The sequence below is a fragment of the Leucoraja erinacea genome, chromosome 19, assembly GCF_028641065.1.
Source record: "Leucoraja erinacea ecotype New England chromosome 19, Leri_hhj_1, whole genome shotgun sequence".
Lineage (NCBI taxonomy): Eukaryota > Metazoa > Chordata > Chondrichthyes > Rajiformes > Rajidae > Leucoraja > Leucoraja erinaceus.
Window position 1 is genome coordinate 10007076 of NC_073395.1, and position 26777 is coordinate 10033852.

General features: G+C 46.0%; 1 protein-coding gene across 1 annotated transcript in view; it reads right to left on the reverse strand.

Annotated features, from left to right (window-relative positions):
* The window catches only part of LOC129706196 (metabotropic glutamate receptor 8-like), a 255676-nt gene that overhangs the window by 88812 nt on the left and 140087 nt on the right, over positions 1–26777 (reverse strand). Inside the window, exons 3-5 of the mRNA XM_055650257.1 lie at positions 13397–13532; positions 11167–11321; positions 8383–8520 (exon numbers count right to left, since the gene is read on the reverse strand). Of these exons, the coding sequence (XP_055506232.1) occupies positions 8383–8520; positions 11167–11321; positions 13397–13532 (429 nt within the window). The remainder of the gene's footprint in view (positions 1–8382; positions 8521–11166; positions 11322–13396; positions 13533–26777) is intronic.

Below are 26777 nucleotides of genomic sequence, written 5' to 3' on the forward strand. Positions count from 1 at the left end.
GAGTGCTCATTAAAGATGTGTTTAAATCACACAATGACTTTGGCTCGTGTTTACAGTTAGGATAAGGGTATCAATGAGGCTGCCATGGAAAAACGCAAAACTATTGATGGGGTTGTCAATTCCTGAACTATTGGACAGGAATGTATTCTGGCCGAGCAATCGTAATGATTAGAATCTGCTGGGTCAAATAATGAAGATCTAATAGGTCACACTGAAAGGTCACTGAAAGGACACCAACGCCATTGCAGGTGATGGGAGGAGAAGAGAGCGATTCTGAGAGCTGCGAATCGTGACGAGGTCAAACACGAAGAGAAAGTGTACAGTAGATGGCCTCATCTCCCCTTTAGCTCTCGGGTTTGCTGATTCCAGTGAATCAATGGAGGTCAAATCTGGGGACATGACGGATTCCCAAAATAATCAATTCGACCAACCTGCCCCAGAGAGCTGGCTGGCTAAGACTGGAACAACACTGCTGTGAGGCCATGTTGTTCCTGCCCATTTAAGACTGAGGTGAGAAAAACATGTTTTCACCCAGTGAGTTGTGAATTTGTGGAATTCCCTGCCACAGAGGGCAGTGGAGGCCAAGTCACTGGATGGATTTAAGAGAGAGTTAGATAGAGCTCTAGGGACTAGTGGAGTCAAGGGATATGGGGAGAAGGCAGGCACAGGTTATTGATAGGGGACGATCAGCCATGATCACAATGAATGGCGGTGCTGGCTCGAAGGGCCGAATGGCCTCCTCCTGCACCTATTTTCTATGTTTCTATGAAAAGAGGGCAGGGAAGTGGCACTGGCTGGATTTCTTCGGCTCACTGGCCCTTCGGCCCACTGGTTCCATGCTGACCATCAGCCACCCATTACCACAAGTCCCACACAAATCTAATCCAATGTTACGCTCTCCATATTGCCATCAATTCCCCCCAGATTCTACCTACGCACAAAGGATAATTTACAGTGGCCAATTAATCTACCTATCCATAAGGTGCCATAAGCTTTCAGTGACAGTGATTCTGTCTTGTTTTCATCAGGGGATTTTCGACACCACACATCCAGGCCTGGTTTGCCTGTCAGACTAAACAGACCATTGCTGGACCAGACATGTTGTAGATGAGAAACAAAAGTTGCGGTGGGGAATGGCGTCACGGAGGCGCAGCGGTAGAGTTGCTGCCTCACAGCGCCAGAGACCCGGGCTCGATCCTGACTACGGCTGCTCCCTGTGTGGAGTTTGTACGTTCTCCCTCTCTCTGCGTGGGTCTTCTCCGGGTTCTCCAGCTTCCACCCACATTTCAAACATGTACAGGTTTGTAGGTTATTTGACTTTGGTAAATTTGAAAATTGTCTCTGGTGTGTAGGTTAGCGCTAGTGAACAGGGTGATTGCTTATTGCCGTGGGCCGAAGGGCCTATTTCCACTGTATCTCTAAAGTAACAAATAACTAAAAGGGCAAAATTGAGTTTGAGGTTTTCAAATACCCCAATCTTGCATGTTTAGTTTCGTTTAGTTTAGAGATAAAGCATCGAAACAGGCCCTTCGGTCTATGATGACCAGCGATCCCTAAATATTAACTCTATCCTACACACACTAGGGACAATTTACATTTATACCAAGCCAATTAAACCTGTATGGCCTTGGAGTGTGGGAGGAAACCGAAGATCTCAGAGAAAACCCCCGCAAGTCACAGGGAGAACGTGCAAACTCCACACAGACAGCCACCCGTAGTCAGGCGCGTGGCCCTCTGACAAGGGCAGCAAATTCTCACCACTAAACAAATTAATTGGTGATTGGTTCATCACAGAGGCGAGATTAGATACGATCCGAGACACCACCGTTTGTATCAGCAGGTCCTGCAGGACTATGGCCCACCAGAGTCCTTGAACATTTGTTACTTCATCGGGACCCTAACACACAACACATCACTCACAAGGCAGTTAAATACTGACAAAGTATGCCTTGGATCACAACCCAGAATACAGATAAGGAAGGCATCTGCTTCATCAACAATCTGTTGCCATGTACAGTATACAGTAAAGAGCCAGGGCCGCCTCTGCCAATGATTCCCCATCCGTAAAGGTCAATGCAAAGTTAAAATAGCTCGCAGCACAAACCCCTCTGTGAATACTAACACAAAGCACGGAATATAAAACGTGCAACTGGGCTGGAGAATGTGAATCAAATACCGGAGATTTGAATGTAGGCAAATCACATTAATCAAAGATTCAAGAGTCAACAAGGTTTATTTGTCTTAATCACCGGATATGAACCAGATTAAAATTCCCACTTGCTGTAGTTTTTCAGGTATATTGGACGCAACTGCAATAAAAATGCATCCACAATGAATTATCCGTCATTCTAAGTAAGCTAGACCATGATGCCGCAAGACTAATGTATGTAGAGCAACAATAGTAGTACAAGTCTGTAGTGATTCAGTGTTGAGGTAAGGAAAGGTCAGACTGCCAACAACTAGACATCTACACAGCAGTCCTGAACCACTATCCACCTCATGGGAGACCCCCTGACTATCTTTGATCGGACATTACTGGCTTTATCTTCCACTAAACATTATTCATGTTTTTCCCTTTATCGTGTATCTGTACACTGTGGATGGCCCGATTGTAATCATGTAATGTCTTTCCGCTGACTGGTCAGCGCGCCACGAAATCTTTTCACTGCACCTCGGTACACGCGGCAATAAACTAAACTCAAATCAAACTCAAACTCAACTCCGTACAGACAACACCAGTAGTCAGCATCAAACCCGGGTCCCTGGCACTCTAAGGCAGCAACTCTACTGCTGCGCCACCCAGGAATGTCAGGCAAGATATTATAGAAACTTACAAAATTCTTAAGGGGTTGGACAGGCTAGATGCAGGAAGATTCTCCCTCTTGAAGGCAGTTGGAACACCTTTGTTTAGTCCGCCTTGGCGTACGCGATCTCCCAGTTTAACTCCCCTTCCCATTCCCACACTGACTTTTCTGTCCTAGGCTTCCTCCACTGTCAGTGAGGCCGTATGCAAATTTCAAGGAACAGCACCTCATATTTTGCTTGGGCAGCTTACAACCCAGCGGTATGAATATTGATTTCTCTAACTTGCATCCCTCTCTCTCTCTCTCTGTCCCTCCTCCACCATAGTCATCCTGCTAGTTTCACTGTTTGTATCCGACTCGTTATCACCTTCTCCACAGCCAACAATGGACCTTTGTGGGCTCCACCTTTCCTAGATCATCGTTGCTGGCTTTGATTTGTTCTTTTCGTACCTTTTGTTCATTTGTTCTTTGTAACTATTCATACATTGAGTTTCCCTCTCTCAGTCTGAAGAAGGTTCTCAACCATAAAACGGCACCTATTCATTTTCTCCACAGCTGCTGCCTGACCCGTTGAGTTACTCCAACATTTTTTTTGTCTATCTTTGGTATAAACCAGCATCTGCAGTTCTATTTCCAAAAAAGGTCTGGTTTGACAGAAAACATTTTGCAGATTAAGGATTCAATGAAAACCTGTGAAAAAAGACTCAGACCCACAAATTAAACTATTAAGATAATAGTGAAATGTGAAAAATGGTTCCTGCAGAGAACAGCAACACACTTGTTCCAAACATTGCACAGTTTCACATTTGAATCCCTTCCCACTCGCTAATTGAGTACAAACGGTTCCACCATGGAAATTCAATTGTCACCCGATTATAATCAACTTGATGCCAGATTAAAAGACAACAGGGAGGATGTGGAGGAAGGAACTGCTGGTTTAAACCGAAGATAGACACAAAATGCTGGAGTAATTCAGTAGGGTCGGGTAGCATTTCTGGAGAAAAGGAATAGATGATGCTTTAAGTGTTTAAGAAGGAACTGCAGATGCTGGAAAATCGAAGGTACACAAAAAAGCTGGAGAAACTCAGCGGGTGCAGCAGCATCTATGGAGCGAAGGAAATAAGAAGGAATTGCAGATGCTGGAAAATCGAAGATAAACAAAAAAGCTGGAGAAACTCAGCGGGTACAGGTGATGTTTTGGGTCTGGACCCTACTTCAGACTAAGAGCCAGGGGAGTCAGGGATTGATCTGCGGGGGTTGGAGAGGGACCAGAGGAGGTTTATGAGAATGATCCCAACACTGATAGGGTTAACATATGATGAGCGTTCGACAGCACTAGGCCTGTACTCGCTGGAGTTCAGAAAGATGAGGGGGCTCTTCATGGAAACTAACCGAATAGTGAAAGGACTGAAGAGGGTAAATGTGGAGAGCATGTTTCCACTAGTGAGAGAGTCTAGGTCCAGTGGCCAGAGCCTCAGGGAAAAAAAAACATACCTTTCTGATTTTTGATTAGTGAGGGTGTCAAGGGTTATAGGGAGTAGGCAGGAGAATGGGGTTGAGAGGGAAAGATAGATTACCCATGATTGAATGGCAGAGTGGACTTGATGGGCCGAATGGCCTAATTCTACTCCTAGAATTTATAAACTTATGAACAATGACCATTTCATGGTCATTTTTCTTCACTTAAAATCTTCGGTTGTGAACATTCCTGTCAACAATTAGAGAGTTCTTACAGAATTTTGTGAGTAATTTATATCTATCTATTAATATATAAAACTCAAATCCATCCGACGTCCGCCTGCAGTACGGATCCCTTCCTGCCTTTTGATTCGTTGACGGCTGCTCCTTCCTATCAGCTTCCAACACACTTCGAAACAAAGTTGCAAGACAGGAACACTGAACTTTTCACTGCTGCAGCAGGCAGGGGAGGTGCAATTGAGGGAGGCAGGGGAGTGCTGGAAACTTACATTTGGCAATGGCTTCAGTTCCATTGGAGGAGATGGGTGCATGGTGGAATATTGGGTTGGGGGAATCACACCATTGGGGGAGCAGACCCAACGGGTCTGCACTTGGTCTAGTATAATTTATTTTTTAGTACGTAGAAACGAGGAACTGCGGATGCTGGTCTACAAAAATAGGCACAAAAAGCTGGAGTAACTCAGCGGGTCAGGCAACATCCCTGGAGAACAAGTTACTTGTTATTCCAACATTTTGTGTTTTTTAAATTATTTTTTAATACGTATGTCTGAGTCTATGTGCCTGTAATGCAACTGAAAGTAAGATTTCCATTGTACAGTACCTCACTGTACTTGAGGTCCAATGCTGAACTCCCAATTAAGGTGGTGCAGCGGTAGAGTTGCTGCCTTACAGCGCCAGAGACCTGAGTTCGATCCTGATCACTGGCGCTGTCTGTACGGAGTTTGTACGTTCTTCCAGTGACAGCGTGGGTTTTCTCCGGGTGATTTCCTCCACACATTACAATGACGTGCAGGTTTTTAGGTTCATTGACTTCTGTGAATTGCCCCCAGCGTGTCGGATGCAAAACTGGTCAAATATGGAACTGGTCGGCGCAGATACAGTGGGCAGGAGAGCCTGGTTCCACGTGGTATCACTAATCTAAACTTCAATCCATGCCAACACGCTGTCGAAACCTCAACGCTCTACGGACTTCAGTCTTCCCAACTCCAGCGCACTCAGTCCCTACACAACATTTGTTGTTTATTCATTTCATGAGAATCTTCAAAGACAAGATGTTGCTCAAGGTCTCTCTGCAAATGTTGCAAAGGCAATGTTGGCAGCCTACGATGAACATGAACTTTCAGGCACCCAGCCGGGACTGTTTGTGCTGTTTCAGTAGACGGCAAGGAATTGGCTGCCGTTCAATTCAGGTATATACACAAAATATCCCGATTGGGCGGGTAAATCACGAATGTGGTGCCCGTGATGACACAGTTATATGTTTGAGGTAAAAGGGCAAAGATTGCGAGGGTATTGATGATCATGGTACAGTACAGCACCAGGCCAGGCCCTTCGGCCCACTATGTCTGTGCCAAACACAATGCCAAGATCAACTAATAGAGTCATAGAGTGGAAGCAGGCCCTTCGGCCCAACTAAATATTTTCCCCTTCACCTTGAAGTATGTCCTCTGGTCCTAGATTCCCCAACTCTGTGCAAGAGACTCTGCCGGATCTAATCCTCTCATGATTTTGTACACTTCTACAAGATCATCCTTCATCCTCCTGAGCTCCAAGGAATAGAGTCCCAGCCAACTCAACCTCTCCCTATAGCTCACACCCTCTAGTCCTGGCAACATCCTTGTAAATCTTCCCTGAATCTCATCTGCCTCCATCACCACCTCAAGCAACACACTCCGGGCACCCACTACCCTCTGTGTAAAACAACTTGCCCCACACGTCTCCTTTAATGTTTGCCCCTCGAACCGTTTTTTTGGGGGGATTTTAACAAAATTTAATCGGTTATTTACAATAAGATGTACAGTGCAAAATAAATCAAAACAAAACCCACCACCATAACACAAGTCAAAGAAATATGCAAAATAAACTATTATACAATGTTATTAAGGATGCATCATCCCCCCCCCCCCCCCCCCCCCCCCCCCTTCCCCTCCCCCACCCCCGCAGTGCCCAGCGGTCCTGGAAATCCCCCAGCGCTTAGTCTATTTCAAGTATCCCCCGGGCACGGATGTAACCATGGAAAAGGGGGGGGGGCTCCTCTCACCATAAAGCTATGCCCTCCAGTCTTTGACATGTTCACCTGGGGAAAAAGATCCTGATTATCTACCCCTAGCTGAGCCCCTCATAATTTTACACACTTCCATTAGGTCTCCCCTCAACCTCTGACGTTCCAGAGAAAACTATCCAGGTTTCGCAGATCTCTCCTTCACAGATGCCGTGCCCTAATCAAGGCAGCCTTCTGGTAAACCTCCTCAGCGCCCCTGAGCAACGCCTCCACGTCATCTCTGTAATGAGGTGAGCAGAACCGAGTGGGGCGGTGTGAGCAGGACAACACAATCATTACTGGCATCGGGGCTTCTGCCCCCCACACTTGCTTGATGGCTCGAATGCAATTCACCCTACATGGTGTGGCTTGACCAGAAACACTCAGCTCCGGGCTCTGAGACACCGACCCACCAAATAGCAGCAATTGGGCAACAGCTGGGCTTGGCAACAAGGTGGCATTTGACCAACTCGGATACCAACACCAAGGTCAATGGAAGTCACCCAACGCAAACGAGGATGACAGTCGCTGCCGCGGAGCGTTGTGGCTTCAGGCAGAGTTCATAGTTCAGCCGTGCTCAAATTGCATCATTAATGTTCCTTTCCCAACATCCCAAGATCAGATGCAGTGCATTCACCAAAATATAACTCTATTCCCAATTCCAATGATTAGAATGCAATCCTATCTGCTGTTCACTTGCAGCAAACATGCCAACATGCCAGGAGATAGTTTTCTTACACAAGTACAATTACAACAGGTCCAATTCCTTTTCCCAGTCAGTCAAAGGCACCACCGAGTCCCCTCCATGTCAAGAACGGTGGGTTAATCTGGGCTGGTGATATCAGTAGAATGGCTGTATTGCAGAGACAGTTACTAGTTGAGGAGGGGTCTCATTGAAACTTATCAAATAGTGAAAGGCCTGGAGTGAGTGGATGTGGAGAGGATGTTTCCACTTGTGGGAGAGTCTCGGACTGGAGGCCGCAGCCTCAGAATAAAAGGACATACCTTTAGAAAGGAGATGAGGAGGAATTTTTTCAGTCAGCATTCATTGCCACAGAAGGCTGGGGAGGCCAGGTTACTGGATATTTTTACGGCGGGGATTGACAGATTCTTGATTAGCACAGGTCTCAAAGGTTATGGGGAGAAGGCAGGAGAATGAGGTTGAGGGGGAAAGATAGATTGGCCTTGATTGAATGGCGTAGTAGGCTTGATGGGGCCGAATGGCTCAATTGTGCTCCAAAAACCTCTGAACTTATGAACTCATAAACTTAGTTCATCAGCAATGATTAGCTCTACACACAACGATTCAGAAAACCATTCACCATCTGCAATGTAATGAAGGGTCTTGACCTGAAACGTCACCCATTCCTTCTCTCCAGAGATGCTTCCTGTCCCGCTGAGTTATGCCCCTGTCCCACTTAGGAAACCTGAACAGAAACCTCTGGAGACTTTGTGCCCCACCCAAGGTTTCCGTGCGGTTCCAGGAGGTTGCAGGTGGTTGCCGGAGGTTGCGGGTAGTGGAAGCAGGTAGGGAGACTGGCAAAAACCTCCGGGAACTGCAAGGAAACCTTGGGTGGGGCACAAAGTCTCCAGAGATTTCCGTTCAGGTTTCCTAAGTAGGACGGGGGCACAACTCCAGCATTTTGTGTCGATCTTGTTTGGTAACGTCAGGCAGGCAACAGACAGGAACCATGCCAAGAGTGAAACTTTGAAACTATTCATCAATATCACACAATGACCAGCCTTGGATAATGCCTTGCGCTGACATCTGGTCAATATCAATGAAGAGTGTTTGTCATCCATAGGTATTTTTGAAAATAAAAAAAAACATTGATTTACCTGTGCATTTCTTGATCTTGCTGTTCCGCTTCCCGTGCCAGCTCAGTTTGCAATTGAAGTTCTCCTCCCAGAACTCAGCAAACCAGACATTTCTCCTGTTGTTCTCCAACGTGCGGCTTCTGAAGTACCTGTCGAAGCCTGGAGGGGCAAGAAAATAAATAACTCAGCCGTGTTTCCTGAGGAGGATGTCCATTGGCCAGAGTCTGTCAGGTCTCAGATCAGAGAGTCAGGAGTTTCACTGTGATATGTTGCAGAGAGAACAATGACATTCACACTTGCAGCAGCACAACAGAATATGTAAACATCGTACACTGCAAACAATATAATAAACAAGAGAGAAAAAAATGTTCAGTGTGTGTGTATCTACACATACCCACATATAGATATATAATATGTACACACTCATATATATATTTTTATATAGTTATATATATATATATATACACACATATATAATAAATACACACACTACACATGCGTATGTATGCGTGTGTATATATTATACATGTGTATATATAACTATATAAATATATATGTGTGTGTGTACTGTATACACAAATATATATATATATATATGCGCGTGTGTATATACCACACACAGACACGCACACACACACACACACACACACACACACACACACACCCACACACACACACACACACACACACACACACACACACACACACACACACACACACACACACACACACACACACACACACACACACACACACACACACACACACACACACACACACACATATATATATATCATCTCTGGGGAAAAGGAATAGGTGACAGTTCGGGTCAAGGCCCTTCTACCGTGGAATGGAGGTTGGTTTGTGTTGGTCTGGGCTGCGTCCACAATTCTCTGCAATTTCCTGTGGTCTTGGTTGGAGCAGTTCCCAAACCACGCTGCGCTGCATTGTGACAGCACCCAAGGTCACATTTGAGCCCGAATCCTGCGATTTGCGCGCTGGCTGCACCACCTGCGGTGCCACAATGCCGCTTCCATATCGTGCACCGTGACATGCACAGACCGTCACCAACTATCAGGAACACACCCATGGTAAAGTGTGGATCACACCTTCACTAACAGGAAAGTTGAGGCTGTATTGTCACTTCTTTCCTTTCTGAGCTCTCAAACATTTTTTTTCCAAACAGAAACCCACTGAAATGTAAACACTTAGTTTAGTTTAGTTTAGTTTATTGTCACAGGTACAATGAAAAATGCTTTTGTTGCGTGCTAACCAGTCAGCTGAGATTTCATTCAAGATTTCAATTGATTACAATCGAACCATCCACGTTGCACAGATACATGACAAAGGGAATAATGTTTAGTGCAAGATAACGTCTGCTTAAGCCTGATTACAGATAGGTCGAGGGTCTCCAATGGGGTAGAAATAGCAGCTCAGGACTGATCTCTAGTTGTTGGTAGGATGGTTCAGTTGCATAATAACAGCTGGGAAGGATGTCCCTGAATCTGGAGGTGTGCATTTTCATACCTGTACCTCTTGCGTGATGGAAGAGGGGAGACAAGGGAGTGGCCGGGGTCCTGGCAGTTTTAGCCATGTAGAACAGTGCAGAAAAACCTACTACCACTGTGGCTTTGACAGCAAGTAGAGCACAGAAAGCAACGTAACCCCCAGCCAATTTCACTCAATGCTGATTATCCTGAATAATTTCTGGAAACTTTTAATTGGGAACCCGAGTGGTATCGTTTTTCACAAAGGGTGTTGGGTATATGGAACGAGCTGCCAGAGGAGGAAGTTGAGGCTAGGATTATCGTCCAATTTAAGACATTTGGATAGGTAAATGGGTGGGATGGGTTGAGAGGGGTGTGGGCCAAGCGTGGGCAAATGCGACTAGATTAGATTAGATTAGATTCGTTTATTGTTATTCAGACCTTTCAGTCTGAACGAAATTTCGTTTCCCTGCAGTCATACATATAATAAAAAATGACAAAAACACACAATCAACACAAATTTAACATCCACCACAGTGAGTTCACCAAACACCTCCTCACTGTGGTAGAAGGCAAAATCTTAAAGTCTCTGTCTCTTCCCTCATTGTTCTCCCTCTGCGCCGAGGCGATCCAGGCTCCAGATGTTGTGACCCCACCGGGTGATGGTAAACCCCGCGGCTCAACCGTGCTCCGCGAACGGGCCGGTTCAAACTCGCTGCTAGAGTCATGTTGGCCAGCATGGGCAAGTTGGGCCGAAGGGCCTGTTTCTATGCTCAATGACTGTGAAAGGCCTGGATCGAGAGAGAACGTGGAGAGGATGTTTCCACTTGTGGATGAGTTTACCACCAGAGGACATAGCCTCAGAATTAAAGGAAGTTCCTTTAGGAAGGAGATGAGGAGAAATGTCTTTAGTCGGTGGTGAATCTATGGAATTCATTGCCACAGTGGGCTGTGCAGGCCAATGTCACTGGATATTTTTAAGGCAGATAGCTAGATTCTTGATTAGTACAGGAGTCAGTGGTTATTATGGGGAGAAGGCAGGAGAATGGGGTTAGGAAGGAGAGATAGATCAACCAGGAATGAATGGTGGAGTAGACTTGATGGGCCCCATTCACCTATGAATTTCACTGAACCTTAACTGGTGCATGTGACAATACACTGACCTTGAAACCTTGAACTTACAAACTTTATGACCTTTTCAACCCTGAGAAGAATAGTTTGGCCATCTCACGTTGTGCGTGGTCACGTATGAATGAATTCCAGCCAGGAGTCACCAGGAGCTGGTTGAACCAGGGAGCGGCATCACCAGGAATCCTACCTTCAATCGAGGCTCTCTTTGGCAGGATGGTCACGGCCCCTTCAGCGACCTCTTCATGAAGGTGAACCGGGGCGACCTTTGAACCCCAGCTGTCTGAGCCGACCCAGAGGAAGTGCTTCGTCTGATTAGATCTTCTGGTGGCTTCCAGTAGACGGCTGTGTAGGAAGGAGGGGGGGTGGGGGGAGAGCAGAAAGTCGATTGGGGAGGGCGGCAGTGGTTAATTGTTGCACAGTGAAACAACGCCAGTCTTTCCAACTCATTCCCTCCTCCTCTCCACCCCTCCACCGAAGGGCAAATAGTGCAAACTATTCAAACAATCACTTTGACAGGCCAAAAGCAGCAGGGAAAAAAAAAACCCCATCTGTTTGAAGGCTGCTCATATCTCAGCAAGAACTCATCTCTTTGTTGATGCTCTAATCTTCTCTAATGTTGCAGTTATACACGACGTCGGGGGAGGCCGCATTTTAGAGTACCGTGTTACAGGAAATGAGTTGTCAAGTTGGAAGAGGGTGCAGAGAAGATTGGCGAGGACGTTGCCAGGACTCGAGGGTCTGAGCTATTGGCAGAGCTTAAGTGGCCTGAGTCTCTACTCCTTGGAGCGCAGGGGGATGAAGGGCGATTTTATAGAGGTGTACAAAATCATGAGGGGGAATAGATGGGGTAGAGTCACAGAGTCTCTTGCCCAGAGTAGGTGAATCGAGAATCAGCGGACATGGGTTGAAGGTGAAGGGGAAAAGATTTAATAGGAATCTGAGGGGTAACTTTCTCCACACAAAGGGTGGTGGGTGTATGGAACGAGCTGCCAGAGGAGGTAGTTGAGGCAGGGACTTTTGCAACGTTTAAGAAACAGTTGGACAGGTACATGGATAGGACAGGTTTGGAGGGATATGGGCCGAAGGCAGGTAGGTGGGACTAGCGTAGATGGGACATGTTGGTCGGTGTGGACAAGTTGGGCTGAAGGGCCTGTTTCAATGCTGTATGACTCTATGACTCTATTGGATCTACAGCAAATCATCCCATCTGCCCGCGCCTCCAGTCACTCTCTACCTCGTCGTCTGTTAGTTTCTGACCTATTGCATCTGTAAGCGTGTGAAATCCCGCTTTATTTCCCAGAGGATTGAGGTAACGTCAGATATGTAATTGCGTTATAATCCCCTGCGCTGCTCAGGAAAATACGTGGCGATTTCAAATCAATTTCCTTTGAACTGCTTTGCTCAATTCCAATATTTCCAAAACTCTGACTGAAATCTTCAATCTCATCGAGACGGACAATAAGACGGCTGAAGATTCTCCTAAGTTTAGTTTAGTTTGGAGATAAAGCGCGGAAACATGCCCCGCGGCGCGCCGAGTCCGCGCCAACCAGTGATCCCCGTATACTTACGCTGCGCTACCCACCGGGGATGATTTACAAATTTTAACAAAGTCAAATTGACCAACAAACCTGTACGTTCTTGGAATGTGGGAGGAAACCGGAGCACCCGGAGGAGCACGCGGTCACGGGGAGAACATGCAAACTCCCTACAGACAGCACCCCTAGTCGGGATCAAACCCTGGTCTCTGGGGATGTGAGGCAGCAACTCTAGCGTGATGCGCCACTGTACCAATGTACCGCAGTTCGTAAGTCATAGGAGGAGAATTACGCCATTCAAACATAGCTGATCTATCTTTCGCTGTCAACCTCATTCACCTGCCTTCTCCGTATAACTCTTGACACCCTTACCAATCAAGAATCTGTCAATCTCCGTGTTAAAAATATCCATTGACTTGACCTCTGCAGCCGTCTGCCTAATGAAATTCCTCCGCATCGCCACTGTAGGTTTTGCATACGTTTGGACTTTGCTTTCTCAGGAGTCTAACTATACACGATCAAGAAAGGACACAGAATGCTGGAGTAGCTCAGTGTTGTCAGGCAGCATCTCTGGAGAAAGGACACAAAATGCTGGAGTAACTCAGTGCGTCTGGCAGCATCGCCTGGAGAAACATGATAGGTGACGTTTCGGATCGAGACCCTTCTTCAGAGCTCAGAGATGCTGCCTGAGCTACTCCACCACTGTGTGGCCTTTCGTGGAAATGTCAGCATTTTGTGACTATCTTCAGTGTAAACCAGCACGTGCAGTTCCTTCCTAAGCAACTCCGGAGAACATGGATGGGAGACGTTGTGGGACAGGGGCTCATCTCCAGACTATCAAACACTATCAACATGGCTACAATTTATATAAAGAATGCGCACCTGATATCATCTTCATTTGCGAATATAATGATCCCACGAGCGTTAGGCGTTTCCAGCAAGCGTTTTATAATCTTGTCAAATTCTCCCTGTCTCGGCTCGCGAGGGATTTTCAGCGATTGGGCAATACAAACAGTACCTAGGGGGAAGGAAGAACAAAAAACGTCTCATATTAATCAAGCCATCCAAAGCCGCTGCAGTTGTTAATCATGTATATTAATATGTTGATGTAATTCATGGTTGCCAATCTATCCTGACCCTTATTGATTGGACCAATACATACTAAATGGGCGATCGTTTCACGAAACACCTTCTCTCAGTCAGCCTGGACCTACCTGATCTCCCAGTTGCCAAACACTTTAATTCTCCTTCCCATTCTCACACTGACCTATCTGTCCGGGGTCTCCTTCATTGTCAGAGTGAGGCCAAACGCAAATTGGAGGAACAGCATCTCATATTTCGCTTGGGCAACTTACAACCCAGTGGTATGAACGTTTATTTCTCTAACTTCAGGTAACCTCTGCATTCCCTCTCTCTCCATCCTTCCCTACCCAGGTCACACCAGCTTTTCGTTCTCACCTAGCAAACGGCTAACAATGGCCTGTTTCCTTTGTCATTGTTATTCTTCTGCAAATCTTTCATTCATTTGTTCTGTATCTCTCTACATCACCGTCTATATCTCTTGTTTGCCTTTCCCCTGACTCTCAGTCTGAAGAAGAATTAAGAAAGATTCCAAGGGGAGTAAGAGGCAACCGTGGCTGACAAGGGGAGTTAGGGACGGAATAAAACTAAAAGAAATGGTGTATAACATAGCGTAGAGTAGCGGGAAGCCAGAGGATTGGGAAACTTTGAAAGGACAACACAAGGTAACAAAAAGGGCAATACGGGGTGAAAAGATGAAGTACACGAGTAAGCTCGCCAAGAATATAAAGAAGGATATTAAAAGCTTCTTTAGATATGTTCAGAAAAAAAGATTAATAAAGACAAATGTGGGTCCCTTGAAGGCAGGAACAGATGAAATTATTATGGGGAACAAGAAAATGGCAACAGAGTTGAAGGAGTCACAAAAGAGGACAGAAACAATCTCCCAGATGTGCTAGAGGACAGAAGATCTAGGGAGAGAGAGGAAATGAAAGGTATTTGCATTAGGCGAGAAATAGTATTGGTTAGACTAATGGGACTGAAGGCTGATAAATCCCCAGGGCCTGATGGTCTGCATCAGTGGCTCTAGAAATCAATGACGCATTTCCTAATGTTCTATAGATTCAGGATCAGTTCCTGTGGATTGGAGGGTAGCTAATGTTATCCCACTTTTCAAGAAAGGAGCAAGAGAGAAAACGGGGAATTATAGACCAGTTAGCCTGACATCGGAGGTGGGGAGGATGCTGGAGTCAATTATTAAAGAAGTTATAGCGGCACATTTGGATAGCACTAAAAGGATTTGTCCAAGTCAGCATGGATATATATGAAGGGGAAATCCTGCTTGACTAATCTTCTGGAATTTTTTGAGGATGTGACAAGTAAAATGGATGAAGGAGAGCCAGTGGATGTAGTGTATCTGGACTTTCAGAAAGCCTTTGATAAGCCTCCCACACAGCCTCCCACACAGGAGATTAGTGGGCAAAATTAGAGCACATGGTATTGGGGGTAGGGTGTTGACATGGATAGAGAATTGGTTGGCAGACAGGAAACAAAGAGTGGGAATAAACGGGTCCCTGTCAGAATGGCAGTCAGTGGTGAGTGGAGTGCTGCAAGGCTCGGTGCTGGGGCCGCAACTATTCACAATATATATTAATAATTTAGATGATAGTATTAAAAGTAACACTAGCAAGCTTGCAGATGACACAAAGCTGGGTGGCAGTGTGAACTGCGAAGAGGATGCTAGGAGGTTGCAGGGTGACTTGACAGGTTGAGTGAGTGGGCAGATGCAATATAATGTAGCTAGATGTGAGGTTATCCACTTTGGCAGCAAGAACTAGGAAGCAGATTATTATCTCAATGGTGCCAGATTTTTTTCAATAAAAGGCAAAACGTTCGATTATATTAGGATAATTGCAATGCCATAAACCCAAAACTACCAAGATTTAAATACAGATGCAATACAAATACAAGATATAGAGTTCAGTTTGATTTATTCCGTTTAGTTTATTGTCACGTGTACCGAGGTACAGTGAAAAGCTTTTGTTGCGTGCTAACTAGCCGGGGAATTATTACATGATTACAATCGAGCCATTCGCAGTTTACATGCTAAGGGAATAATGTTTAGTGCAAGGTAAAGCTAGTAACAGCCGATCAAAGATAGTCTGAGGGTCCCCGGTGAGGTAGATAGTACTTCAGGACTGCTCTCTGTTTGCAGAAGGATGGTTCAGTTGCCTGATAACAGCAGAATTCACAGAATACAAGATATACATAACTATTTGGAATACAAAATTCATATTCATTACACAGATACAGCCACCTTGTGTTTTATGGCATGTTTACCTTCCTGAAATGCAGCGAGCATATTAAATATCAGATAAACTAAACATATCCATTTAAACAGGTGGAAAATCGAGTGTGTTATTACAAAGATGCAACACGCAAATTTGGATTTGGTACTAATTAAACAAGCACGTTGTTTCAAAAACGGGTAAATCAAACACGCAGGAACCGCGAGCTGCCCGTATATTTTGGATGCCCTGATTGAATTTACGTTCCATAATTTTATTTGACAGAATATAGGACGGCACAGTGGTGCAGCGGTAGAGTTGCTGCCTGCCGTACAGCGCCAGAGACCCAGGTTCGATCGTGACTCCGGGTGCTGTCTGTATGGCTTTTGTATGTTCAGCCCGTGACCTCGTGGGTTTTTCTCCGGGTGCTCCGGTTTCTTCCCACACTCCAAAGACGTACAGGTTTGTTGCTTAATTGTCTTTGGTACAAATTTTAATTTTCCCTATTTGTGTGGGATAGTGCTCGTATGCGGGAACTTATTGGATAGTAAAAGGCCTGGATGGAGTGGACATGGAGAGGATACTTCGAACTAGTGGGAGAGTCTAGGACCAGAGGCCATAGCTTAGGAATAAAAGGACGTACCTTTAGAAAGTAGAGGAGGAGGAATTTATTTAATCAGAGGGTGGTGAATTTGTGGAATTCATTGCCACAGACGGCTGTGAAGGCCAAGTCTTTGGTATTTTTAAAACAGAGATTGATGGGTTCTTGATTAGTTTGGGTGTCCAAGGTTACAGGGAGAAGGCAGGAGAATGAGTTTGAGAGGGAAAGATAGATCAGCCATGATTGAATGGTGGAATAGACGCGATGGGCCGAATGGCCTAATTCTGCTGCCATCACTAATGAAATGATGACCATACCTTGAAGAATGTGCAGGGTGCAAGCAGAACTGGATCAGCTGCTGAAATATGCAGGAGATGGACAAGACTCTCTTCCCTAAAGCTCATTCATTATGGATGTGCTGCTGTGCTGCATCTAGGAGCGACATTTGCCACCTCCTCTTTAAATAGAGCATGCGAGCTTTTGATGCTAAAGATAGACCCACAGAGTGCTGGAGTAACTCAGCGGGTCAGGCAGCATCTCTGGAGGGAATGGATGGGTGACATCTCGGGTCGGGACCCTTCTTCAGACTTTGAGCTTGTTGGCGTCTTGCCTCATTGAGGTCTCTGCTGAGCTGTGCCCCTACTTAGCATTGAAGGGAGGCTGCAGTCACCTTACTCAGCACATAACACAGAGTTGGCACGTAGCCAACAGAAACGAGCAGTAGCGCATAACCCCACATTTTCAGCCTCTTCCCTCAGTAACAAGTGGTTAAAGAGCAGGAGCACAGAAATACATTGGAAAAATAAGTTTTGAAGAAGAAATATTTTGTTTTTAAACAAAAAGGAGCTGAGAAATAAACAAATGTGAATAAATCGATAGACACAAAGCGCTGGTGTAACTTGACGGGTCAGACAGCAGCTCTGGAGAAAAGGGATGGGTGATGTTTCGGGTCGGGACCCCTCTTCAGACCTGAAACGTTACCCATCCATTTTCTCCAGAGATGCTGCCTGACCCGCTGAGTTGCGCCAGCACTCTGTGTCTATCTCTGGTATAAACCAGCACTGTTTCTACAAGTGTGAATATATTGTCCACTTCTACTCAAGGGAAAAAAGGGGTCAGGAATTAGGCCATTTGGCCCATCATGTCTATTCCAACATTCAATCATGGCTGATCTATCTTTCCCTCTCAACCCCATTCTCCTGCCTTCTCCCCGTAAACCCTGACACCCTTATTCTCTTTCAGTCTTTCATCTTGAAAGCGGCAGAGTAGATTTGGTTAACATCCAGATTTATCATTACCTTAACTGTGAAATGTATCATGAAGGCTTGAGTTTCTTCTTGCAGTTTTCTCACCAACATCGAGGGGCAATAATGTAACTCCCTCAAACCCACAATGGAAGCAGCTCCATCTCAGTACAAGGAGTCAGATGTTGGTAAACCGGGTTCTTCCCTGCCCCCCTGCCCCCCCCCCCCCCCCCCCCCCCCCCCCCCCCCCCACCACTCCCCTTCCCCAGCATCTTGCTTTCTTGCATAAATGTGGCAAAGAGGAGGAACTCAGGAAAAACAAGGCAACAGGCTTAGAGGGACGGGAAGAAGGCAAGCAGGAGGGACTAGTGCAAATGGGGCATGTTGTTCGGCATGGGCAAGTTAGGCCGAAGGGCCTGTTTTCGCGCTGTATGACCCTATGCACCTTGTGCACATGTAAAGCCTTTTACTCATGTAGGAACTCCGGTTTTCAAATAGAAGCTTGAAAACGCACATCTCCAGATACAGGAACAGTTTCTGTCCAGCTGTTATTTGGCAACTAGACAGTCCTGGGCGACACAGTGGCGCAGCGGTAGAGTTGCTGCCTTACAGCACTTGCAGCTCCAGAAAGACCCGGGTTCGATCCCGACTACGGCTGCTGCCTGTACGGAGTTTGCGCATTCCCCCCATGACCTGCGTGGGTTTTCTCCGAGATCTTCGGTTTCCTCCCGCACTCTAAAGACGTACAGGTTTGTAGGTTAATTGGCTTGGCAAGTGTAAAAAATGTCCCTCGTGGGTGTAGGATTGTGTTAATGTGCGGGGATCACTGGTCGGCACGGACCAGGTGGGCCGAAGGGCCTGTTTCTGCACAGTGTCTCCAAACTAAATTAAAAAACCTAAACTGGACAGTCCTCAAATCAGCTGGAGTGCGATCCTGACCTCCCATCTACCTCATTGGAGACCTTTGAACTGTCTTTAATCCGACGTTATCGTCCTTCAATGTTATTATTTTTGCACTAAATGGCGTATCATCTTATCCTTTATCTGTGCACTGTGGACAGCGTGTATGTATTCATGTACAGTCTTTTCTTTGACTGGATAGCATGCAAGGAAAAGCGATATTAGCTTTGCAAGCTATACAATGGCTGGAATAGCTATTGTCACCGTACCTCGATACATGCAACAAGAATAAACTAAACTAAACAAATGGCCTTACAGTCACAAAAGTATACTTGAAATATAGTCTCTGATGCAAGCGTGAAACATCAGCTGATATGTGCTCCTCTCCGTCTCAGCAATGGTATCATAATATCAATAATAATCTATTTAAGAGTGCATTGCTGAATGAGTCTTGGCGGGTCTGAATCACCATAAGATCGTTAGCCTTTGAGAAAAGCTTTAAAGGGCGGCACGGTGGCGCAGCGGTAGAGTTGCTGCCACACAGCGCCAGGGACCCAGGTTCAATCCTGACTGTGGGGGCTGTCTGTACGCAGTGTGTACGTTCTCCCCGTGACATGCGTGGGTTTTCTCCAGGTGCTCCGGTTTCCACCCACATTCCACAGACGTACAGGCTTGTAGGTTAATTGGCTTGGTAAAATTGTAGATTGTCCTAATGTGTGTAGGATACTGTTAGTGCATGGGAATCACTGGTCAGCATGGATTCGGTGGGCCGAAGGGCCTGTTTCCACACTATATCTTATACTATACTATACTATACTATACACACTATATAACTAAACTTAAAGTAGGCTGGGTTTGGGAACTGATTTGTCATGGGGCAACTCCAGCCAACCTTTACGGCCCATGCTTGACCCCCATCAAGTAGGTGATAGTGGATTGGCCCTTATCCTCCTGCGCTCCAAGGAATAGAGTCCTTGCTTGCTCAACCTCCCCCTGAGCTCAGGCCCTTGAGTACTGGCAACATGCAGATCTGCAGATGGGTGGCACGGTGGCGCAGCGGTAGAGTTGCTGCCTTACAGCGCCGGAGACCCGGGTTCGATCCCGACTATGGGTGCTGTCTTGTACGTTCTTCCCGTGACCGTGTGGGTTTTGTCCGAGAACTTCGGTCTCCTCCCAAACTCCAAAGACGTCCAGGTTTGTAAATTAATTGGCTTGGTGTACGTGTAAATTGTCCCTAGTGTGTGTGGGATAGTGTTAATGTGCAGGGATCGCATGTCGGTGTAGACTCGGCTGGCCAAAGGGCCTTTTTCCACGGTGTATTTCTAAACTAAACTAAACTAAACTAAACGCACGCTTAGCCAAAGCCCTATTTCCTTAGTCCTACAATGGGATTTCAGTCGGGATTATATTTATTCAATATCTGGAGACACACAATCTCTTAAGCCAGGCAAGATGATTTCCAAAGATAGATGCAATAAACTGGAGTAACTCAGCGGTACAGGCATCATCTCTGGAGAAAAGGAATGAGTGACGTTTCGGGTCGAGGCCCTTCTTCAGACTCATGCCCATGGCTGTTCTATACCCAGTTAGGCTTCAATCAATGAAAGAACACTGTTGTGAGATGGAAATCACTGGATTTACTATAAACAATGAAGAAAGCCATTCCCCACGATGATAGTCCAAAGAAGAGTCTCAACCCAAAACATCACCTTTTCCTTTTCTCCAGAGATGCTGCCTGTCCCACTGAGTTACTCCAGCATTTTGTGTCCATCTTTGATACCGCTGAGTTACTCCAGCATTTTGTGTCTATCCCCACTATGACAGGGCCTGTTTTCCAGACTTCATAAGCACTTTTTTTAATACAATCTCACAGGGATCACAGACCAGTAGGAGACAAACATGAGAGAACGTTTCGCAAACTAGATTTATGTACTGGTTCAAAATTCATTTTGAAATCATCTGCCAACTCGCGCTAATTAAATTTTTCTTGGCTCAACGTGAACCATGAAAGGTCAGTACTCTAATAAAGTCCTTTCTCCACCCATTCCATTTACAATCCACAGATTCAATGAATTGAACATTGACTATAGGATATTGAATTCAGAAGCGCAAAATTGCTTTGGCGTTACAGTGGCTGTGAGATGTTAGTACCGTTGCTGGATGGAGCTTCATACTCCATGACAAATTGCTTGAGATGAGTTTTATTGCAACCAGACTGCGGGCTGATCATTCACAGTGTCGGGGTGGGCAGAAGAACAGATATTCCATTTATCTTGTGTTGAGAGCAACTGCAGATAGACACAAAATGCTGGTGTAATTCAGCGGGACAGGCAGCATCTCTGGATGGAAGGAATGGGTGACGTTTCGGGTCGAGACCCTTCTTGAGACTAAGTGTCTGACAGAGGTGCTGCCTGTCCCGCTGAGTTTCTCCAGCGTTTTGTGTCCATCTTCGGTTTAAACCAGCATCTGCGGTTCCTTCCGACACGAGAAACAGCGGTTGCTGGAATACACCGAAGATAGACGCAAAATGCTGGAGTAACTCAGCGGGTCAGGCAGCATCTCTGGAGAAAGAGAATAGGTGATGTTTTGGGTCGAGACCCTACTTCAGACTGTGGGCAGGGGGTGGGGATGGTGATTCCAACTTTGGTAAAAGATCTAACTTGGGTAAGGGTTCACAGAATGTAACCCGTACGCAAGTTGTGGAGTGCCTTTATTGGTATTCACTATGTTCACATCTATATCTCTGCCGGCTTGATTTTCATTGCCGAAGACCTGTGGTGAAGATAATACAATTTTAATGATGTCCTGATAGTGAGGAGACAGATTGTGCCAGTGGCCTGCTCTCACGGTGTGAAGGCAAAACGCATTAAACCAGCCCCTGAGGATCAGTGGCAAATCTGCTCCATTTTAGTTTGGATTAGTTAGGTTTAGTTTAGATACAGCGTGCAAATAGGCCCTTCGGCCCACCGGGTCCATGTTGGCCAGCGATCACCTGTACACTAGTTCTATCCTACACACTAGGGACAATTTACTGAAGCCAATTAACATACAAATCTGGATAGACACAAAACGCTGGAGTAACTCAGCAGGACAGGCAGAGAGAAGGAATGGGTGACGTTTCGAGTCGAGACCCTTCGGAAGACCCTTGACCTGAAACGTCGCCCATTCCTTCTCTCCAGAGATGCTGCCTGTCCCTCTGAGTTACTCCAGCTTTTTGTGACTATCTGCAGATGCTGGTTTAAATCGAAGGTTGGCACAAAATGCTGGAGTAACTCAGCGGGTGAGGCAGCATCTCGGGAGAGCAGGAATGGGCGACGTTTCGGGTCGAGACCCTTCTTCCAACTGATAGTCAGGGGAGGGGGAGGGACAAAGATAGAATGTAGGCGGAGACAGTAAGGCTAGTGGGAGAACTGGGAATGGGGAGGGGATGGAGAGAGAGAGAAAGCAAGGGCTATCTGAAGTTAGAAAAGTAAATGTTCATACCGCTAGAGTGTAAACTACCCAAACAAAATATGAGGTTCTGTTCCTCCAATTTGCGCTGGGCCTCACTCTGACAAACCTGTACCTGTTTGGAATGTGGGAGGAGATCGGAGAAAACCCACGTGGTCGCAGGGAGAACGTACAAACTCCGTACAGACAGCACCACCCGAGATTAGGATCAAACCAGTTTTTAGTTTCCATCCTCTCACATATTCTTTCTGCATGTGCGGCAGTCCTGCTACAAATAATAGCTTGTATCTGTCTGTGGAAGTGAGGTCAACTCAGGACAAGGTGCAGTGCAGCTGTTAAGTGTTTGGGTGGCAATGACAGGTTGCAAAGTGCAAAACTGCTTGTACTCTTTTGACAACGGCAAGAACAGGGGGTGAATCTGTGGAGATCATTGCCACAGAAGGCTGTGGAGGCTAAGTCAATGGATATTTTTTTTTTTTTTTAAAATATTTTAGTTATTAGAAGTAGTGTACATTACAGTGATATAAGCCAAAAAGAACATAATACATTTCCTGTACCACTTCTTGTTTTAAACTTTAAACAGAAGAAAAGCAAAGAGAGTTAGATAGAATAGTAAGTGCGTGCAAGAGTGATCGAGAGAGACCCTTAGAAACGTAAAACACGAAAAAGAGTTAAGAAGAAAGCCAAAGAAAAAGGAAGAGAGAAGAAGAGAACAGAAGATATAAAAAAATGAAAATAAGATAAAAAGGGATGTACCTACTTCGTATCTTTACACACCCGTCACCAGGTCCTGAAACCATTTATTTTCAAAGTTATGTTGCACCCTATACTTGTAATAAGTCAATGGATATTTTAACGGTAGTGATTGATAGATTTGTGATTAGCACGGGTGTCTGGGATTATAGAGAGAAGGCAGGAGAATGGGATTGAGAGGGAAAGATAGACCAACCATGATTGTTCAAGAAGGAACTGCAGATGCTGGAAGATCGAAGGTACACAAAAATGTTGGAGAAACTCAGCGGGTGCAGTAGCATCTATGGAGTGAAGGAAATAGGCGACGTTTCGGGCCGAAACCCTTCTTCAGACTGATGGGGGGGGGGGGGGGGAGAAGGAAGGAAAAAGGGAGGAGGAGGAGCCCGAGGGCGGGGGGATGGGAGGAGACAGCTCGAGGGTTAAGGAAGGGGAGGAGACAGCAAGGGCTAGCAAAATTGGGAGAATTCAACGTTCATGCCATCCGGACGCAAGCAACCCAGGCGGAATATGAGGTGCTGTTCTTCCAATTTTCGGTATTGCTCACTCTGGCAATGGAAGAGACCCAGGACAGAGAGGTCGGATTGGGAATGGGCGGGGGAGTTGAAGTGCTGAGCCACCGGGAGTTCAGGTAGGTTATTGCGGACTGAGCGGAGGTGTTCGACGAAACGATCGCCCAACCTCCGCTTAGTCTCCCCGATGTAAATCAGCTGACATCTAGAGCAGCGGATGCAGTAGATGATCAACCATGATTGTTTAGTTTAGTTTAGTTTGGAGATAAATGGCGGAGTAGACCTGATTCGCCGAATGGCCTAACTCTGCTCCTATAATTTATGAACATGAACTGTCCAGCTCAGGCAACAATGTTTATATTTAGTTTAGTTTAGTTTAGTTTAGTTTAGAGATATAGCATGGAAACAGGCCCTTCGGCCCACTGAGTCCACACCGACCAACGATCCTCACACACTTACACTATCCTACACACTAGGGACATTTTCACAATTATATCAAGCCAATTAACTTACAAACCTGTACAGCTTTGGAATGTGGGAGAAAATTGGAGATCCCAGAGAAAACCCACGCAGGTCACCGGGAGAATGTACAAACTCCGTACAGACAAGCTCCCGTAATCAGGATCGAACCCGGGTCTCTGGCGCTGTGAGGCAGCAACTCTGCCGCTGCGCCACCATTTTGGACATGCTGACCTCCGGTACGTCAAAAGCCAATTCAAATGTGCCTTTGACTTGCTGAATACTGATACAATAACTCAGCAGGAGTATCACATGCAGCGAAGGAGTGGAAAGAACAAAGTCTGCCTGTCTGTCGACCTCCCTGAATCAGATCACGCTTGCCAATGCAATCATGCAAAGGCAGATGGGCCCTGCGTCCCGCCCTCACCGAGCTGCCATTCACACACTATGCTAATAAACGAATACGCTTCTGAAGGCAAAACAAATCATTAAAGGGAGTTCATGGGGCATCTCAGTCTCTCCACCAGGGGTCCACCAGCAAACCCATGCAGAAGGGACTTAATCCAGCTGGATCCAGTCATAGAGTCGTACAGCGCGGAAACAGGCCCCTCAGCACAATTTGGACCACACCGGCCAACATGCCCCATCTACACTTGTACCATCTGCCTGCGTTTGGCCCATATCCCTCTAAACCCTGTATAACATGTACCTGTCTAAATGCTTCTTAAACGTTGCGAAACAAGACTGGAACACATGGCCAGCAGGAATCTCAGGAGCTTTTGGGATTCCTGCCTCCCTCAGAGTTTTTTGTTTTGGAGATACAGCGCAGGAACGGGCCCTTCGGCCCAACAAATCCATGCTGACCAGTGACCACCCCGTACATGGGCTCAATCCTACACATTAGGGACAATTTGCAATTTACAGAAGCCAATTTAACATGCTGAAGCAGATTGAAGTGGCATTTAAGAGACGTTTGGATAAACATATGGAACTGCAGGGAATGGAGGCGGGATATGCATTATGTGTAGGCAGATGAGAGATTGTCTTGGCATCATGTTTGGCACAAACATTGTTCGTGAGCTGTACCATTTTTATGTTCAACGTCTATGTTCTATTGTTTGCAGTGGATCAGAACGTGTGAGAGGTAAGTACAAGCGGTGAGTGATACTATTGAAGATAGGCTCAAAGAGCTGGAGTAACTCAGCGGGTCTGGCAGCATCTCTGGAGTAAAGGAACAGGTGACGTTTCGGGTTGAGAACCTCCTTCAGACTGAGAACCAGGGCGGAGGGAAAACGAGAAATGGAGATGGTGATATGGAGAGATATAGAACAAATGAATGAAAGATATGCAAAAAAGTAACGATGATAAACGAAACCGGCCATTGTTAGCTGTGGCCTGGGTGAAAATGAGTTGCAGACACTGAGACTCAACACCTCAACTTTGAAGCTAGTACGACTTAGATGAGGGAGGGGGGAGGGGGGTTGGAGAGAGAGGGAATGCAAGGGTTACTTGAAGTTAGAGAAATCAAAAATTATACCGCTGGGGTGTAAGCTGCCCAAGCGAAATATGAGGTGCTGTTCCTCCAATTTGCATTAGGCCTCACCCTGACAATGGACGAGGCCCAGGGCAGAAAGGTCAGTGTGGGAATGGGGAGAGCGGTGTTTTTAGAAAATTGCATTTAATTTTGAAATATGACACTATACTTCCAACAATATTAACAACCACAGAGTCCAGCGTCACCCTTTTGCAGGGAGGATTAAATTAACGATTTTATTTTTCTGATATTTACAACGATGTATTTGTAAAAGCGACAGACATTTGGGTTGAATTTTGTCTGCCATTTAACTGTGGCTCATGAAGTGTGCGTTTTATTTATCTTCATTGTCACTGTTCCCGTCTTTTGGGAAACTGCTACAGAACATAAAGTTCGATTTCTGAAGGACATATTTATTGTACAGCGCTCTCGCCAATACTCATAAAAAAAAAAACCCACACAGAAAATACCGGGATTAGCCAACAGGAGAGGTAGCATCTATGGATTAGGAAAGAGAGTTAACATTTCAGTTTCACGACCTCTCAATGCTCCATCAGTTACATCTCAAAGCTGGGTTATGAATTATAGTGAAAGGCCTGGATAGAGTGGACGTGGAGAGGATACTTCCACTGGTGAGAGAGTCTAGGAGCAGAGGTCATTCATAGCCACAGAATTAAAGGACCTTCTTGGTTCTTGGTCCTCCAAAATATTCCAAATGGGATTTAAACTGGAGGTGGTGGAGGGACCAAGAAGACCAAGGAGTTCATTGTAGACTTCAGGAAGTCTAGGGGCAGCACACACACCCCCATCCACATCAATGGGACAGAGATGGAACGTGTTTCCAGCTTCAGGTTCCTGGGGGTCAACATCTCCGATGACCTCTATTGGACCCACAATACCTCAACTCTGGTCAAGAAGGCTCACCAGCGTCTCTTCTTCCTGAGGAGACTGAAGAAGGTCCATCTGTCTCCTCAGATCCTGGTGAACTTCTACCGCTGCACCATCGAGAGCATCCTTACCAACTCTATCACAGTATGGTATGGCAACTGCTCTGTCTCCGACCGGAAAGCACTGCAGAGGGTGGTGAAAATTGCCCAACGCATCACCGGTTCCTCGCTCCCCTCCATTGAGTCTGTCCAAAGCAAGCTCAGCATCGCCAAGGACTGCTCTCACCCCAACCATGGACTGTTTACCCCCCGCTACAGGTCTCTCCGTTGCCGGAGCTTCTTCCCTGCGGCTGTCACACTACTCAACAATGTACCTCGGTGACTGCCAATCACCCCCTCCCCCCCCCTCCCCCGGACACTCCTCCCACAGGAAAAAAGAAGTCTATGACTGTATGCATGTATACAGATTTATTTATTGAAATCATATTCAATGTCGCTCTTCCAGGGAGATGCTAACTGCATTTTGTTGTCTCTGTACTGTACACTGACAATGACAATTAAAGTTGAATCGGAATCTGAATCTGAATCGGAATCGGAGAGCTTAAGCCAGAAAGGGTT